Source organism: Vitis vinifera, chromosome 15, assembly GCF_030704535.1.
Source record: "Vitis vinifera cultivar Pinot Noir 40024 chromosome 15, ASM3070453v1".
NCBI classification, from domain to species: domain Eukaryota; kingdom Viridiplantae; phylum Streptophyta; class Magnoliopsida; order Vitales; family Vitaceae; genus Vitis; species Vitis vinifera.
The window spans coordinates 2,579,359-2,599,255 of NC_081819.1; the positions used below are offsets into that span (position 1 = coordinate 2,579,359).

At 37.3% G+C, this 19,897-nt stretch overlaps 1 protein-coding gene across 1 annotated transcript; it reads left to right on the top strand.

Moving 5' to 3' along the window:
• The first annotated feature begins 7,237 nt into the window (after positions 1-7,237).
• LOC104881741 (retrovirus-related Pol polyprotein from transposon RE1) lies at positions 7,238-19,077 on the top strand. The gene is made up of 2 exons (XM_010662917.1): positions 7,238-7,451; positions 18,476-19,077. Exons 1-2 carry the CDS (start codon positions 7,238-7,240, stop codon positions 19,075-19,077), a joined length of 816 nt encoding a protein of 271 aa, XP_010661219.1.
• The last annotated feature ends 820 nt before the right edge of the window (positions 19,078-19,897 follow it).

The following is a 19,897-nucleotide window of genomic DNA, read 5'->3' on the forward strand; positions in this document are numbered from 1 at the left end:
TACTCTCTTCTCCCTCTCTCTAGTCCAGAAAATTCCTCCACTGAGAATCTCACGGTGCTTTACCTTTTCGTGCCAAGATAGGAAATCTGAGAATGGTTCTCTCCAACAAGATCGACAGGAACTCAGTAAATCACCCTTCTTCTTCTTCCATGCTTAGCCCTCCACCTTACTCTGTCTATAACAGCTTCAACCAGAGAGAACTCACCTCCAGTCAACACTCCGTTCCTCTCTCACTGCCCAGACGACCTCTCTAAGGTGTCTTCCTTTGAGCTTCACCGTCTGCAACTAGCTCAAAACTCTCTGAAAAACCCTCTCTAGCAGCCTTCCCCTCTCTCAACTCTCAAGCTCTCCAGAATCTCTCTGTTTTTTTTTCTTTCTTTCTCTCTCCCCTCTCTCTGAATATCCAGCCTGCCCCCTTCCTGCAGCTGGCAAACCTCTCCAAAAGCACCTCCACCTCTCACAACTTGCTACCCCGCTCTCCGGTATCTCACCCTCTCCTCTGGTTTTTCCCTCTCTCTTTGTTCTCTTTTTCTTTTCTCTCCTTCTCTCCGTCTCTCACTCAAAAATATCTCTAATCGTCCCCCCAAAAGCCAAAAACCTCCAGCTGCCAGACGACACCACCTCCCCCTTTGCATGCAGCTGGCTATCTCTCCAAAAGCACCTCACCTCCAGCTGCCAGCATCTGCTCCTCTAACGGCCAGTATATTCCCATGTACGCGTCACCTCCTGATTGGCTCCCCAAACCACTATTATGATTCTCTCATGGCTTCTCAGGTGTTGACACGTGGCTGACCAAGGCTCTTCCGCGTGGTTAAATTGAGCTGCAAGGTAGGAATGACCTAAAAGGGGGTCTACACTCTCACAAGAACTTTGTTCTAAATGTTTTTTCTCAATTTGAACCTTAGTTTTATCACCAGGCTGTTAAATTTCCACATTGGAGAGCTACCATGAAGGTCGAATAAGATGCTATGGAACTCAACAAAACCTTGTCAGTTGTTTCTTTACCTAAAGGGAAGCATTCTATTGGTTATAAGTGGATTTACAAAGTTAAGTATAAATCTGATGGCCTATTGAAAGGCATAAAGCCTGGTTAGTTGCTAAGGGCTATATTCAGCAAGAAGGCTTGGATTTCTTTGAGACTTTCTCTCCTATAGCAAAGCTGGTTACTGTTAAAGTCTTGTTGGCTCTTGCCACAAGTCAAAAATGGCATTTAATTCAACTTGATGTGAACAATGCCTTTCTTAATAACAATTTATTTGAAGAAGTTTATAAGGATCTTCCTCTTGGTTATTGTAAACAACATGAGACTATTAAATAGGAGGAGAGATTTGTTTGTAAGATTCATAAATCGATCTATGGTCTCAAGCAAGCCTCCAGACAATGGTACTCCAAATTTTCTCATGTTCTTCTTCAATATGGCTTTGTCCAATCCAAGTTTGATTATTCTTTGTTTACCAAAGGATCTAGATCTTCATTTGTTGCTTTATTGGTCTATGTAGATGATATCATCATCATTGGTCCAAACACTCAAGTGATTTAGTCTTTGAAAACGTTTCTTCATACTCAGTTTACTCTTAAGTATTAGGGATGTCTAAAGTATTTTCTTGGGCTTGAAATCGCTCAACTTGCCACAGGTATTGTGTTATGTCAAAGGCATTACACACTTCAACTCCTTGAAGACACTAGGTATCTTGCTTGTAAGCCTACATCTATTCCTATGGATCCTAAGGTTCAACTCAATGCTCATGATGGCTAATTGGTTGTCTTCTTTATCTCATCTTGTCTCGGCTTGATATTACTTATGTTGTCCATAAACTTAGTTAGTTTTTGGCTCAACCTAGTGTTAGGATAAAGCCCTTAAAAACATGACATGATATAATAAATTTGGAATTCATTATTTAATAATGTTCTAGTTTCAATTTTATCTATTCTTATTCCATGTATTAGACTTTATGAGGATTCTTGTTTGTATCTTTTGCATTGTACTTGACTTAGGTGCATTAAAAGTTACACAGAAGATCTAAGTCATGGGTTCTTTGCAAATAGATAATGTGTTCATAGTCGGTTCATGGGCCTAGGCAACCCATTAAAAGTTGCAGTGCACCACCTCTTAATTGGAGGGATGACTAGTCTTGGCTATTGGGATAGGTTTCCCATGGCAAGTGCACCTATGTGTATGGTTGCACATTAGAAAAGACCTATGGTGAGTTATGACTAAGGCTATCAAGTAGTCATGACTCCACCAAGCTACTTCATTGTGTTATCTCTTAACCTTGAGAGAATATTGAGCTTGTGCTGAAGTTAGCAATGGTTTTAAGTTACATGTGAGATCGTAAGTTGATCATTTATTCCCTATGAATTGGGTCACTATTGATGGAAGCTAGTAGCAATAGGTATTTTCGATAATGGCACCATGATATTTCTTGGGATTGAGATAGTGTGTCCTCTTGGGTGATCCTAAGGAGGTGTGTTTATGAAAACTATGACCATAATAGTTCCTTAAGTGGAACTTGACTTATTGGAGCCAAAATATGTGCTCTAATGGCATATATTCAATATGATTTGTGCACCAAAGGACATTTGAATCACCCAACTTGACCTAAATCGATGCTAAGGCCCTAGCTATGAGTTTAACTTGTATTTTAGAGATTTATCTCAGGTTCAAGGGAAGAAAAGAATGCAAGTTGAATCACTTTAGATTTTAAAATATCAAAAAGGGTTAAATGAGGAAATAAGTGAGTCAAGACTTGTGGACCATGAGAAAAGGAAAGACGAGGATATCATGAGTTTGGAAAATGAGAAATGACCATTATGGAGTAAGAAAGAAGGCAAGAAAACATGGGAAATGAGGCATAAAGCAAGATTCAACTGCATGGAAATTTAGAACTCAAAATCTAGTGGTAACATATACTCTGACTTTAAGGACAAATTTTGAGAACTTACTAGAGTCTATTTTAGACATAATATATATTGTTTCAAATCTTGGGAAGTCAGAAGTCCAACACTTTAAACGGTGTGCAAATCAGAGTTGAAATGAAGAAGTTATGGTCATGTGAAGACAACTTCACAAAGTTGAAGGACCATTTCAAAATTAAAATTATGAATTCAAAATCCAACTTATGAATTTGAAATCCAATTCGACATGACCCTAATTTTGAATTCACCCACTACCACTTTGATGTTTTGTCTCCTCCACCTCGAGAATCGTATACAAGGCATTCCATCGGCCCTAAGTGGACCCCACACGACTCGAAATCACAATTTTATTATTATTTTAATCATTTTAAGTAATTATTTTGTAATAAGTGGTCAATGAGAGTGTGCCACATGTTAGGTAATTGATGATATTATATAAACTCTCTTAATTCTAGGTTTTAGAAATCTTGAATCTTTTTTCGAAGAGTTGGACATTGAAGATGGAAGAAAACGAGAACTTTGGTTTGTTTTCTTTTTCTTCTTTATTAAATATCTTGTTTTTAGTTTCTTTTGATTCAAATTATGGATTTTTACCCTATTATGGATTGTGAATATGACATCACGCCCATGACAGGCTAAGCAGCCAATTTGGGGCTTGAAGCATGAAAACCTAAAGGTCAGGAAACCTACAGGGATAATGGGTAAATTATTATAACAATGAGATTAATTATTAGTTGGGTGACAATTTATCATTTTTTTTTATCCTATCCTTGTGAGTTATTTTAGGGAATGATACCATAGGTTATTACCTGATACTAGTGATTCTTGGTAATTCTTGATCATTAGTTATCCTCCTCTTCTCTATCGTTATTTGCCCCAAAACAAAGTTATAAGAAGTAGGAAGGGTTAAAAAGTCAAATCTTAAACTGGTAATCAATCTCATTCATTTGATGGTTTTAGGAATCTATTTTAAAAAGGAAAATTTAGGTTTCAAATGCAATTTTGAGTTATAGAAGTCAAGTTGATCGCCAGTGGCCAAAGATCCCAAAACCCTAAGATCACTTTACTTAAGAAACCCTCGTTCTCTCTATTTTTATACCTTAAGTTGGATTATGGAAAACTCCAAACTTGAATCAATTGAATTAAAAATTAAAATTCATTTTGTTAATAATTTAGTTTCATTCATTTAATCTCATTTCATAAAAGATAATTCCTAAATTGTTTTTCATTTTAGGATTTAAACCAAAACAATTCATTTATTCTAATATTGACAATTTCTATAAGTCAATCCTTGAGGACGATACTCAAAGTACTATAAAAGTCGAAGTGACTCTTTCTCTAGTTTTTCTTTATCAGAGTTGCTACATAAAAAGACTAAGTATTTTGGTACAACAGAGAAGTTCGATCATTTACATAGACTCTTTGAGAGCTAAGATATGTCAATTGAAAACACAATAGAAAGATCTATAACTCAAGGATGGTAGATGTAGTCTTGAAAGACTAATAGTTTTCATTTTGTTAAACTATGGACGCTAGTTCATAGGGAGATTGAACACAATGGATTGCAAGTGACGAACTCGAACACTTAGTGTCTCGTTGTTATTTACATAGAATATTGAAGTTCATTTGATTCTTTGTAGTGAGATGTTGAATCAACTTTAGAATTGGATTATGAGGGAACCAGTATTCCTATGGGTCCTAATAGTCCCCTCTCTAAGCTCATATACCATGTTGGCATGGGTTATGAGGATCAGATTGACTCTAGGTTCACTTTTATGTATTAGGGCATTTTGGTAATTATGCAAGGTTGCACAAGGGTAAGTGAACAAAGTCTCTAAATTGGGCTAGTTAATTAATTAGTAGGCCTTGTTAGGTTAATTAATCAATTAAGACTTATTTTGGGCTAGATTAAGTGACCCAAGCCCTTAGTGGGCTCAAGTCACTTAAGTCTAATAGAAAACCCTATAAATACCCCCTTAGGGGTTAAAGTTTATATAGTTTTTTTCTAGAGAGTCGTCTTCCATCTCTAAAGATAGAAAAAGGCATAGTCTTTACCCTTTCTTCCATTCCCACTAGACGTGTGTTAAAATCAAGGTTCAAGTCATCAGGTGGAAGACTTCAGGTATACAAGACTTCTATGATTTCGTTCTTCATCTTCACCATGTGGATTTGATTCGGGAAAATCTGAATCTAAGGTATGGTTTTCATTAGCTCTTTATGAATCCCTTTTAAGAAAATAAAGGTTATGCTTAATTAAGAAAAACACCTAAAAGGGGGGGTGAATTGGATTTTTTAAAAATCTTTTTCAACACAACAAGTTCAAGCACAATATAAACAAGAATAAAGAGATAAGAGTTAGAGAATTCAAACTCGGGCTTTATAGTGGTTCAGCACTTCCTTGCCTACGTCCACTCTCCTCAATCTCCTAACCGAGTGAGGGTTTCACTAACTTGAAGCTTCAACCAAGCTTCCAATCTTCTTACACTTGGATTTCGGCTCCAATGGGCTCTCACACAATCTCTTCAAGAATCAAACTTCTTGAAGGCTTTAACACTCAATTTTTACAAGAATGAATCCCTCAACCTAGCTTAAAAATGTCTCAAATACAAATCAAAGCTAGGATGACTCACAAGGGTACACTAAAGGATATGCAAGTGATGATTTAATGCACTAAGAAAGAAATGAGAGCTTTTTGGTCAAGAACAAGTAGGTAGACAATTGATTGCAAGTGTCCTCTCTATCATAAATGAAGTGGAGCTCTCAATTTATAGGTTTTCAGGCTCGGGAGTCAAAAACAACAAAAGGTACCCTCGACCGGTCAAGTTGGGGATCAACTGGATCACTAGCCGTTGGGCATTTAATGCTTTGATAGGTTGTCATTGCCTCGACCGGACCTCGATCGAACCACGACCTGAGGTTGACCGGGAAGGGGTGAACCTCAACCGGGAAGAGGAGGCTACTGGATGAGAGAGAGTGTTTTTGGCACCCCTCGACCGGACAAGGGTAACCGGTCGATCGGTTCCCCAACCGGTTGAGCTGGTTGGCTATAGCCTCGACCGGTTCAACCTTTTGGCCCTGAAAACCTATCTTTTTCAATTCCTTTCTTTTCTAATACTTAGGCAAGGTCTTCAGGTGAATTAATATGCCAATTTTAAAACATTTTGCCTAAGGTACATTTGATAAAACTCAGGTTTTAATGAATTTAAAAGTTTAAATGATAAACCGAGTTTTTCAAAAATGCATGAAATGGTATGAAAACCTTAAATGCACCCATGCATTCATCTTACATTTGTTTCCTGTGATTAAAGGTCTTCCAAAAGTCTTGGTCTTGTATCCATTTTGTCCTTTGATGAATTTCTGAATTTATACCTAAGATTCTTTACCATTCCAAACAATTAGTCACTTAACCATAGTTTTTTATTATCAAAACCCAATTAGGAGAACCCTTGGCCTAATAATCTCCCCATTTTTTATGATGACAAACCTCGGTTATCTAGGAGAAAAAGAAATCTCCCCCTCAAACCAAGCATGGATCAATCAATTGAAAATTTATGAATTTAAAAACTGAGATACTCAAGACATGCGAATTTTCAATAGGAAACAATGTAAACCATGAAAATATCATATCATATATAGTAATGTCAAATGTACACAAAACAAAGCAGATGATATGATGATGATATGCATGTATAGGTCTCCTAGATCCTAAATATCTTTCCCCCTTTGGCAACATAAAAAAGAAACGAAGGGGGTCTCGAAAAGATCAAGGCTAGGAAGGTGGAAACACCGAGCGGAGGTAAGCCATCATTTCCTCATGCTGACTCTCCTAACGATTCTTAATACGCTCAATGCTCTGTTGGAGATGCTGAAAAGTAGTTTGCTACTAATCCATACGCTCCTCTATATGCTTAAATCTCTACTGGAGATGCTCAAACTGAGAAGTGAAGCCAGTCTGATACTGATCTATGCGATCCTCCATAGAGTAGAACCGAGTATCACTGACTATTGCAAGCTCCTCCATACGAGTCCCAAGAGAATTGATCTGAGTGGATAAATCCATCCAAGACGCATGATCAGGAGCGTGAGGTGCTTGAGATGGTATCTCTGTGTGAGGATGCTCAATGAATGATGGCTGACAAGATGGTCCCGTTATGTACGCCGACTCGAATATCATCGGCTCGGGAAAGGATGCCTCAAACTGAACACCCTCGGACTGGGGTGGAGGAGGAATATCAAGCTCGGGCTCTCTCTACTCAAAGTCTCTCTAAGGGTCTACCCCACCCTCGATCTCTCGAATCTTGGCCTCCTCTTCTACTCCGAGATGCATTTGTCCCTATCCCCGGACCTGTGCTGGTGGTCGCACAGCTCTCCTAATCCTGGAGCCATTGGGGGCCTTCTCAAACTTCATCCAGCACAAGGACTGCTCATTGTATGTGTCATAAGTGGTAGTGGCCTCGAAATCTGTCTCTCTGCTCAAATTAACCCCGACATCCTTAAATACTCTAGTAAGGAAGCGGCCGTAGGGGAGTACTCAGGTCGTGCTCTCGCAACATGATATCATATGCATCATCATCAAGTACCCTACATGAATTCATCTCCCCGTTATAATGGAGTTCATAATGAATGCCTTAAGGTAGGAGACCTCGTCTCGATGTCCGCCTCGTGGCAATAGGATGGAGCAGATCATGTGATGAAGGACACAACTAATCACGATCAGGCTATGTGTTGATGGTTTGCCCATACCCTGGGCATCTGCAAGGCCACATATCCTCTTAATAGCTTTTCTAGGCTCGAAACCTGGCACAGTGGGCCTAACCTTGGACTCATACACCCTGAGTCTAAGAAGGGATGTCCAAAATGTGGCAAATGCTCTCCGGGCTCAATCTGATCTCAACTCCTCTGACGATGGAAGTGATCAGTCCACCAAGTCCATAAATCACCCATAAATAGAATGCTCGTACCAGAGTCGGGAAGATCGGCTCAGAAATCATCACTACTGGCAGCCATCCCATCCGTCCAAAAAGCCTCTCAAATCCAAAATACTGAAGTTGGTAGAAATTAATGTTTCTCCTTGGAACGACTTTCCTATGAGCGAATTTTTGCTTGTATCTTTGATACTCTTCGACGGAACTCAAGAGGGTCGTATCGTACCTCGCCTTTCGGTGAGCCTCGGTCTTATCAGGTTGAGATGGCTCAGCAGGACACTTGCCCTGAGCCCTAGAGATTGACTTCTTTCTCCTAGGCACCATCAAAAAAGTTGAAATATGGGAGGTGAAGTTGGTAGAGAGAGAATCACACACACCCGAAAGCCCTAGGCAAGTAGAAATGCCTTGAAGCTAGCTATGACATACGGACTAAGGAGAAATCGCCCAAATCAGAAGCCTTGCGTCCCAAATCCAAAACCCTAGCCTCCAAAAATCAATCTGAATATCTCAAAAGGCTGTAATGGAGTCAAAAATTACTTCGGGGTAGCTAAAACGGCACAAAGCTTGAAGAAATAGAGGAAAAACATGAAAAACTGAGGCGCGGGAGGCTCTTTAAATTCCCAGCCCTAACGAACCAGTCAATCGCCTAGTCAATGGTCAATGCAGTCAATGCTTTGATTTTTGTGTATTTTCCCGTCTCATGATCTTCTTCCTGCCCTTTTCAGTTGAAATCCCCAATTTTTTATGTCCAATGCCAAGGAAATTATGATTTTTTGCCAAAATTTGACCTCTTTCCTAAGTGTATTTCTATATGATGCATATGATATGAAATTCATGCAATAATAAGGTATATTCAACAATAATTCATCAAGCAATCATTTGATCATAAAGAAATCACCCCTAGTTGTCTTCTAATATCAAAAAATTAATCTTCACTTAGAGGTTTTGTAAAAATATCGACAAGTTGATCTTTTGTGCATGGTCTCTAAGAAAATTGTGTCTAATTTCTATATGCTTAGTCCTAGGGCGTTGCACGGGATTTTTTGAAATGTTTATGGCACTAGTGTTATCACATTTAATAGGAACATGCTCAAAAGACAAATTAAAATCACCAAGTGTTTGTTTCATCCAAAGAATTTGTGCACAACTGATTACTACCAAAAAGTGCTATTTTGTAGACCTAATTATAATGGTTTTAAGCACCTTTGAGTAGTAATCATATTCATTTAACCCAATTAATTCATTAAGGTCCTTAGTAATTGGTTTTAACCATTTTGTGGCAAGTTTACATGTTTTTATCAACTTATGAATCAATTCAAGCATGCCAAATGATGGAGGAGCTACTTGGACAAGTTATGGCAAAGCTTTTGGAAGCTCAAATTCATGAAGAACCAAGCTTTGGAGCTCCATAGCCCTTTGCCAAAGTCGTTCAAAGTATGCAAGGAAAGAACAATGGAAAAGAGGAAAAGCAAGCAAAGTGAAGAGAAGCAAAGAGGACAGCAGCTGCAGTCTTCTTTCACACTTTTGGAGCACTTCCCAAAGTCCATTTTTTACATGATATATACCATTTCAAAGCTCTGGAAGTCAAGAATCCAACGCTTCAAACCGTGTACGATTTGGAGCTGAAATGAGGAAGATATGGCCTTCGGAAGACAACTACTCCAGGTTATGCGAAAATTTCGCACGACACAAGGTGTTATGCGAAATTCGCATAACACCTTCAAAATTCGCATAACCCATGCGTGGTGCGAATTTTGCTCTGTTTTTGCCGAATCCACTTTAGATATTTTCCTTTGTATTTTGTGATGTAATTTCCTTTCTTATCCTTGTAACTAACCAATCACAAGCTTTTTCTTTTGTAAAGACTATATAAGGGGTGGAAATCACCTCTTGGATAATATAGAACATAGGTTACGTTTTACACTTAGAAAATATACAGAGCTCTCTCGTTTCTCTTTTCTCTTTACTATTTTCTTTTTCTTTGAAGCCAAACAACCTCTGAGGGCTTTTCCTCAGAGGATGATTGGCTAAAACTTTTAGTTTGTCAAAGTATAGATGTTATGTGATGACTTGGATGCAATCCCATGGAAATTTCTCACACCCGGAAGGTAAGGTAGTCGTTTTTCATTAAAGGTTCATTAATGCAAAGTTTGGTTTTTATTTCCTTTGGACAACTTCCAACGGCCAATACTTGATAAGCTTTTGGATTTCTATCCATTAGTTATCTCCTACGAGCTATTGGAAGATGAGGTTTTCAATTCCAAGTTTTGCATTAATCCATTAGAACCAATTTCAATGGCCATTGAAAGGTGAGTTTATCACCTAGAATGACTTTGAGTTGCCAATATTTGGTAAGCTTTTGGCTTTAGACCATTAGTTATCTCTTACGAGCCATTCAAAGGAAGTCTAAGGTGAATAACCATTGATGAAATTCACTATCATCTGTTTTTTCATTTTAAAGGATTAAAACTTGATTTGCTAAATCCATACCGGTTCGGGAAGCAAACATCACCATAGTTGCAACCCCAACGCGAGGAGCCTATCCTGAGATTTCCAATTTGCATAAGAGCCAGAGCATAGCTATCCTATCTTTGAGAAACTTGTTTTTACACCCTTTCATTTTAGTCTTTAATGTTAGCTTAGATTAGTTTAAATCTTTCTAAAACATTTACATCTTCTTTTAAAGCTAACATCCATAAGAAAATCACCTATTTTCCTAATTTGAATATCACTAGTGTTTGTGAAAACCCTTCCCAGTGAACGATCCTAGAACCACTATGCTATAGTAGCTTGGCTACTTTAGTAATAGTATTCAAGGTATAAATTTTGTTGATACGCCTTTAAAGCTAAGCTACCATGAGTCGAATCAACAACACAAACCGACTACTATGTATTCGGCTTCCGCCGTTGACAAGGCTACCAAATTTTGTTTCTTACTATGCCATGAAACAAGTGAGTGTCTTAGGAAATGACAAGTGCCACTAGTGCTTTTCCTTTCAACTTTACAACCGGTAAAGTCGACATCCGAGAATCCAATTAATTCAAAGTTATCACCCTTAGGATACCATAGGTCTATCTCCATTGTTCCTTTCAAATATCTAAGAATTCGTTTTATGGCACTTAAGTGAGATTCTTTAGGACAAGATTGAAATCTAGCACACAAGCATACATTATACATGATATTAGGCCTACTAGTGGTCAAATATAGCAAAGAACCTATCATGCCTCTATACATAGTTGAGTCGATGGATTTACCTTTCTCATCCTTGTCAAGCTTAATGGATGAGCTCATTGGAGTCTTCATTGTTTTGGTTTCTTCCATGTTGAATCTTTTGAGAAGATCTCTTATATACTTTGCTTGATTGATGAAAGTTCTTTTCTTTAGTTGCTTGATTTGAACTCCAATGAAGAAGTTAAGTTCTCCCATCATGCTCATTTTGAACTCACTATGCATGCATTTGGAAAATTCTTCACAAAGAGAGACATTAGTAGCACCAAAAATGTTATCATCAATGTATATTTGCACTAAGAGCATGTCATCTTCTTCAATTTTTATGAAAAGAGTTGTGTCAATTTTTCCCATTTTAAAACCCTTTTTCAAAATAAATTTACTCAATCTTTCATGCCATGCTCTAGGTGCTTGTTTCAAACCATAAAGTGCCTTTTTAAGTTTAAAAACATGATTAGGAAAGTTAAAAATTTGAAATCTAGGTGGTTGTTCAACATATACTTCTTCATTTATAAAACCATTTAAGAAAGCACTTTTCACATCCATTTGATATAAAAACAAAGTCTTTAAAACATATAAAGACAAATAGCATCCTAATGGCTTCTAATCTAGCTACGGGAGAAAAGGTTTCTTCATAATCTATCCATTCTTCTTGATTAAAACCTTGGGCTACCAATCTTGCTTTATTTCTAACAATTATGCCATTTTCATCCATTTTATTTCTAAAGACTCATCTAGTTCCAATAACACTTTGATTTGAGGGTCTTGACACTAATTCCCATACTTCACTTCTTTCAAATTGATTTAACTCTTCTTGCATAGCAATCATCCAATTTTCATCAACTAGAGCATCATTTATATTTTTAGGTTCAATTTGAGAGATAAAAGCAAGATTATTGCAAATATTTCTAAGAGATGATCTAGTTCTTACCCCACTAGATGGATTACCTATAATTTGATATTGTGGGTGGTTGATCACAAACTTCCAATCTTTAGGAAGGTCTTGGCTTGGTTCACCTTGCACTTGTTGAGGAGGGGGTAGTGCCAATGGTGATTCTTTTTTCTTAGGATCCTCTCCAATTTCTTCTTGTTGCCTTCTATCTTCAATTTGCAATTTTCCCATGGAGGTCTCCAAGCTTAAATCATCATTAAGACTGTCTCTTTTTTGGAAAGAATTGTTAGATTCATAAAAAATAACATGGATGGACTCCTCTACAACCATGGTTCTTTTGTTAAAAACTCTAAAAACTTTACTTGAAGTTGAGTAACCAAGAAAAATTCCAACATCCGATTTTGCATCAAATTTTCCAAGATTGTGTTTGGTGTTTAATATAAAGCATTTGCACCCAAATACTTTGAAATAGCTAATGTTGGGTTTCTTGTTTTTCCAAAGCTCATAGGGTGTTTTCTTAAGAATGGGCCTCAATAATATTCTATTTAAAACATAACATGAAGTGTTAACGGCTTCGGCCCAAAAATATTTTGGTAAGTTGTTTTCATTTAGCATCGTTCTAGCCATTTCTTGAAGAGTTCTATTTTTCCTTTCAACTACCCCATTTTGTTGAGGAGTCCTAGGAGCCGGAAAATTGTGGTTAATATCATGCTCATTGCAATAGTCTTCAAAATCAATATTTTCAAATTCTCTCCCATGATCACTTCTTATACAAGTAATTGTGAAACCTTTTTCATTTTAAACCTTGTTGCAAAATTTTGAAAACTGATAAAAGACTTCATTCTTTTGACTTAAAAACAAGACCCAAGTGTATCTAGAGAAGTCATCCACAATAACATATACATAAGATTTTCCTTCAAGATTTAGTGTCCTAGAAGGACCAAATAAATCCATATGCAACAACTTAAGAGGCCTAGTTATTGAAAGGAAATTTTTGTTTTTAAAAGAATTTTTTATTTGCTTTCCAATTTGACAAGCCTCACAAACTGTCTTTTTGAAAATTTATTTTTGGAAGGCCTCTAACGAGTTCATCTTTGTTGAGTTGGGAAATGAGGCTCATGTTAGCATGTCCCAACCTCCTATGCCACAACCAACATTGATCATGCATGCTTGAAAAACATCTATCATGGCCATCATATTTTGAAATATTTATAGCATAAACATTATCACATCTATGGCCTATGAAGATGGTTTTATCATTTTGAATATCTTTGATGATGCAATGAGATACTTCAAAAATTACTTTAAAACCTTTGTCATAGAGTTGACTAATGCTTAAAAGATTATGTTTTAAACCATCCACTAATAAAATACTTTCAAAAAGAGAGGATGTGTCATTACCAATGTTGCCTTGACCAATGATCCTCCTTTTGCATTGTCCCCAAAGGTAACGTATCCTCTCTTTCTCTTTGTAAAGAAGGCAAACTTGGATTCATCCTCGGTCATGTGTCTTGAGCATCCACTATACAATAACCACTTATTCTTCTTTGAACCCTACAAAATAAAATTCAAGTTGATTTCGGTTCTCATATCTTTTTGGGTCCTTGAGAGTTAGTGACTTTGGATTTTTCAATCCAAACCTTTTTAACCTTAGCGTTTGAATTCTTTTGAGATCCATTTCTTAAGGGACATGTGCTACTAATGTGCCCTCCTCTTTCACAAAAGTTGCAAATTGTAGAAGGACTTGCACTTGAGGATTCTTTTACAAAATAGTTTTTAAAATGCTTTTGATTCTTTGAGGATTTGAATCCTAGCCTTTGTTTGTCAAAAACACATTTTTAGCTAGCTAAGATTATTTCAAAAGATTTTTGTCCACAAGAAAAAATTGAAAGAGAAGAGGTCAACCATTCATTTTTCTTTTTTAAAATCTCATTTTCACTTCTCAAAATCTTTTTTTTTTTTTTCAATATGAGTTTTAGATATTTCAACAATTGAAAATTTTTCTTTCACTTCTTCAAGCTCTTTTTCAAGTTCTTGAATTTTCTTTTTGAGAGAATTATTTTTCAAACTAAGTTTTTCAAAATCCTCATATAATTCTTCAAAAACATTATGCATATCTTCATCACTAAAGTTAGAGTTTACCTCATCAAGATCATCTATTGCCATGAAGCACATGTTTGCCACTTCTTTCTTCTTTTCTTCTTCGGAGGATTCTTCACTATCACTCCAAGTGGCCATCATTGCCTTTTTCATTCTTCTCTTAGCTTCACTTTTGTAGAGAGGACAATCATATTTGATGTGTCCTGGTTTTTGCATTTGAAACACACCAAATCTCTTTTATCTTCCCATTTCTCCTTGTCACCATGAGATGAGGATTCCCTTTTAGAAAGGTCTCTTCTAGAGGTGAATTTTCTTCCTCTAAACCTTTCATTCCTCATGTATTTGTTAAGCTTTCTTGTGATGAGGGCTAAATCATCTTCCTCACTTGGTTTTTCTTCTTCAACATCTTCTTCTTCCTTGGTTGTAGCTTTGAGAGCTATGCTCTTCTTCTTTTTGTCTTCACCCTCTTGTAGCTTTTTTGCCAAGTTAATCACATATGTCATCAATGACCCTATGAGCTCTTCCATAGGTAGCTTAGTCAAGTCTTTTGCTTCTTGAATTGCGGTGACCTTAGTATGCCACTTTGATGGGAGTGACCTCAATATCTTCATCACCTTCTAGGATTCTTAGTAGGTCTTTCCCAAAGCTTCAAGACCATTGACAATGTCGTTGAACCTAGTAATCATCTTCACAATAGTCTCATTTTCTTTCATTGAAAACAAATCATAGTTATGAACAAGTAAATTAATTTTTGACTCTTTCACTTGATTTGTTCCTTCATGAGTTATTTTAAGTAATCTCCAAATTTCTTTAGCTGATTTGCATTAACATATTCTATTATATTCATTTCTATCCATAGCACATTGCAAAGTAAAAGCAGCCTTAACATTTAATTGAAAATTTCTTCTATCAAGCTCATTCCATTCTTGCTTGGGTTTTGGAACCAAGACTCCATCAACTAGTTTAGTAGGAAAAATTAGGTCATCTTCAATGAAATCCCATACGTCTAAATTGGTTGATTGTAAAAACCAAGTCATTTTGGTTTTCCAATAGGGATAGTCGGTTCCTATAAAGAATGAAGCTCTATGTTTTGCAAAAATTTCAGTGTGAGATGAGCTTGATGGAATAGTCTTTCCTCTTAGACTATTAGGTCTTAAACAAGAGGTCTAACTCTGATACCAATTCAGAAAATAAATGCTATGCTTAATTAAGAAAAACACCCAAAAGGGGGAGGGGGGGTGAATTGGGTTTTTTAAAAATCTTTTTCAACACAACAAGTTCAAACACAATATAAACAAGAATAAAGAGATAAGAATTAGAGAATTCAAACTCGGGCTTTATAGTGGTTCGACACTTCCTTGCCTACATCCACTCTCCTCAATCTCCTAACCAAGTGAGGGTTCCACTAACTTCAAGATTCAACCAAGCTTCCACTCTTCTTACACTTGGATTTCGACTCCAATGGGCTCTTACACAATCTCTTTAAGAATCAAACCTCTTGAAGGCTTTAACACTCAGTTTTTACAAGAATGAATCCCTCAACCTAGCTTAAAAATAACTTAAATACAAATCAAAGCTATGATGACTCACAAGGGTGCACTAAAGGATATGCAAGTGATGATTTAATGCACTAAGAAAGAAATGAGAGCTTTTTGATCAAGAACAGGTAGGTAGACAATTGATTGAAGTGTTCTCTCTGTCATAAATGAAGTGGAGCTCTCAATTTATAGGTTTCCAGGCTCAGGAGTCAAAAATAGCAAAAGGTACCCTCGATCGATCGAGTTGGGGGTCGATTAGATCACTAGCCGTTGGGCCTTTAATGCTTTGACAGGTTACCGTTGCCTTGACCAGACCTCTATCGGAGGTCGACCGGGAAGGGGTGAATCTCAACCGAGAAGAGGAGGCTATTGGATGAGTGAGAGTATTTTTGGCACCCCTCGACCAAACCTCGACCGAACAAGGGCAACCAGTCGACCGGTTCCCCAACCGGTTGAGCTGGTTGGCCATAGCCTCGACCGGTACAGCCTTTTGGCCCTGAAAACCTACTTTTTTCAATTCCTTTCTTTTCTAATACTTAGGCAAGGTCTTTAGGTGAATTAATATGTCAATTTTAAAACATTTTGCCTAAGGTACATTTGATAAAACTCAGGTTTTAATGAATTTGAAAGTTCAAAGGATAAACCGAGTTTTTCAAAGATGCATGAAATGGTATGAAAACCTTAAGTGCACCCATGCATTCATCTTACATTCGTTTCCTATGATCAAAGGTCTTCCAAAAGTCTCGGTCTTGTATCCATTTGGTCCTTTGATGAATTTCCAAATTTATACCTAAGATTCTTTACCATTCAAAACAATTAGTCACTTAACCATGGTTTGTTATCATCAAAACCTGATTAGAAGAACCCTTGGGCTAACACCTTTAAAGTTTAAAAATGTTATTTTTCTACTATGCATAGGCTTTAGAAAAGGTCTATGATAGTTATGCATGTTCCTAACCTGATCCGGGCTTAGGAAATGAAGAGATCCGGATTTTTCCCATCACCTAGGTTACCTCACTTGCAAGTTGTTCATCATCTTTTGCATTAGCTTAAGTCTACTCCTGGTTAGGGCCTTCTCTTCTTTTCTTCATTTTCTCTCTAATTGAAAGCTTTTTCAAATGCTGATTAAGGCTTCTGTTTAGATACCAAAAAATCTATCACTAGTTTTTGCATCTTTATTGGTGATTTTTTGGTCTCTTGGAAAGCTAAGAAGCAAACCACAATTTCTCAATCCTCTGTAAAGGTTGAATATAGAGTTTTAGCTTCTAATACTAGTGATTTGGTTTGGCTATGCTAATTGTTGAAGGACTTTCAAGTTCCTATTTTCTCTCCTGTACTTGGTATTGTTATAATCAAGTTTCCATTCATCTTGCTTCCAATCCTTTTTTTCATGAGAATACCAAGCATATCAAGATTGATTATCATTTTGTTTGTGATGAAGTTGCTGATGGTTTTGTCAAGCTAGTGTCTTTTCACTCTCAACATCAACTAGCTGATGTTTTGACCAAAGCTTTGCCTTCTTCTTTGTTATTTCCTCTTTTATCCAAGATGGTTGCAAAGGACATTCATAGTCCATCTTGAGGGAGAGTATTAGATGATGTGCATATTTTGTTTGTTGCAATATGTTTGTTGTAACTTTTTTTTTGGTTATTTTGTTACAATTGTTATTGAGTTGTTACTAAGCTCGTTCTATAGCTTTGTCTCTGTAATTTTAATTCAATTTTTTTGTTCAAATAGAAAGGGTTTTCTCTTCTTCCATTTCCTTGCTTTTAGCTTAATAGGAATCATTGGTCACGTGGCCATATTCTGGAACATTTCCCAAATCAACATGGCTAGCCTGGAGTTTTTCAATCCTAGCTTCAAAACGACTTCCATAAGTTTATGAACCTTGCTTAAGATCCCGAAATGAGTCCTTAGGAGTTTCATTGATTGTAATAGTTTCTCATTTTCTAGAGCTTGTGGAAATTTCCCTCCTTAAATACTTTCCATTTCCTCATCTTGGCTATTCCAAGACACAACATTCTGCTTGGGCATGCATAAGAAGACTCTCTTCGCAACCACCATCTCACCACATTTTGCATTAAGTTCGACAAGAACAGATCCACCAAATAAATCAGAAAAACATTCAACCTTGATAGCTTCCACATACACTTGTTCTGATGCATCACTTTCTTCTCATGTAAATACCCGACACCCTTGGCAACGCCATTGCACCAGAACCATTATAAAGACATCTGAAAATGAATGATGATCTAGCCATACACCATTAATGGGCTTCTCACCAGACTGCTACATGCTGAAACTGTTCTCTGTCATGTTATAGCCATATTTTGCACCTTCCATTCCATGCATGACCTCATTAAGTCCTTCAAGTAAGTATTTAAGCCACAGCTTGGCAAAAACAAAGTCCCTTGGCATCCCTTAAAGACCAGGTATGCTGAAGTGATTTGATTGTCATGTATCAGACAGACACATCCTCAATTGACTTGTTCTCTACAGTTGTTGTACAACTGTTATAACAAACTTTATCTTTTTGTATATTCGCTTTTCCAGCTTAATATTTCCATGTATATAGGCTTAAGACTAGGCAACTCTATTATGATTTTAGCTATATATATTGCATCGATTCCTTCAATAAAATATTAGAATTTCCAATCTCTTATTATGTTATAGTATCAGAGCAATTAGCTTAATTTTTTTTCCTCCCTTCTAATGCCTACCAGGGCCAACACCACCATTCATAACACAAACGACCCTCATAGCACATTGATTAGTATCAATGATGCAGCTCAAACTCCATTAAAGCTTACCTCCACCAACTATGTATCTTGGAAACTACAATTTTAGACTCTCTTTATTGGGTATGAACTTCTAGGATTCATCGACGGATCACATCCTTGTCCAGCAACAATTCTTCCAGGAACCACTACACCAAATCCAGCACATACACTCTGGATCAGGCAAGCTCAACTCCTTCTCAATGCCATTCTTGGTTCTATGTCCCCCACCATAATTCCATTTATTGCTCGAGCAAAAACAGCAAGGGAAGCCTGGACAATATTGGCCAATACATATGCCAAACCATCTCGTGGAAGAATCAAGCAGGTGAAAAATCAATTAAAACAAATCACGAAGGGATCCATGGGTGTCTCTGAACTCCTTCAGACCATCAAGGCTCGAGCTGATGAACTTGCCATCCTAGGTACAGCTGTTGATGATGAAGATCTCTTAGAAAAGATTCTTGAGGGACTTGGTGAAGACTATAAAGAATTGGTGCGGGCAGTTCAAGCTAGAGATACTCCAATCTCCTTTGATGAACTCCATGAAAAGCTTCTCAACTTTGAAGCTTCTCTTCAAAACACCACAAAGACTGAACAATCCTACTTCCCTGCCTCTGCTAATCCAGCCAATCGTGCCTACTCTGGGTCACGAAACCTACCATACTCTAATTATTCCTCCGGAAACAACACAGGCTAGCATCCACCCTCCAATCTTGGCAACAGCAATACGGGCTGGCGCCCATCGCCCACCTCTGGTAATCGATTCCTTACACCCACTGGCGCTAACAATTTCCGTTCAGATCGCAGCTGTCCAAAGCCTTATCTTGGCTATTGCCAAATCTGCAGAATTTAAGGACATACAGCTAAGCGTTGTCCCTCTTTCAAATTAATACCAATTAAGACATCCACCAACACCTCTACAGCAACGCCAAACTCCTCCTGGCAACCAAAAGCTCACTTTGCTGCTAATACCTCTAACACCCCAACATGGCTATTGGATAGTGGTGCTTCTCATCACGTCACCTCCAACTTGAGCAATCTCTCTATTCATGCACCATACAATGGCTCTGACGACATTATGATTGGTGATGGCACAGGACTTCCCATAACACATACTGGTTCCCTCTCTATCCACACTTCCAATGCTCAATTTTCCTTAACCAATGTTCTCTGTGTTCCTAGCATGAAAAAAAATTTGATTTCAATTTCCAAACTCTGTATCTCCAACAATGTTTCAATTGAATTCTTACCATCTTCTTTTCTTATAAAGGATCTTCGCATAGGAGCAACGCTTTTGAAGGGCAAAACTAAGGATGGTGTGTATGAGTGGTCGGTATCATCACCTCTACTTGCCTTTTCCAGTGTCAAAACCAGCTCATCAAAATGGCATCAGCGATTGGGACACCATGTCTTTCCTATTTTAAAGCATGTCATCTCTACAAATAATCTTGATTTATCATCTTCCAGCCTTTTACATTTTTCTTGTAACGCATGTCATTGCAATAAGAGTCAAACTC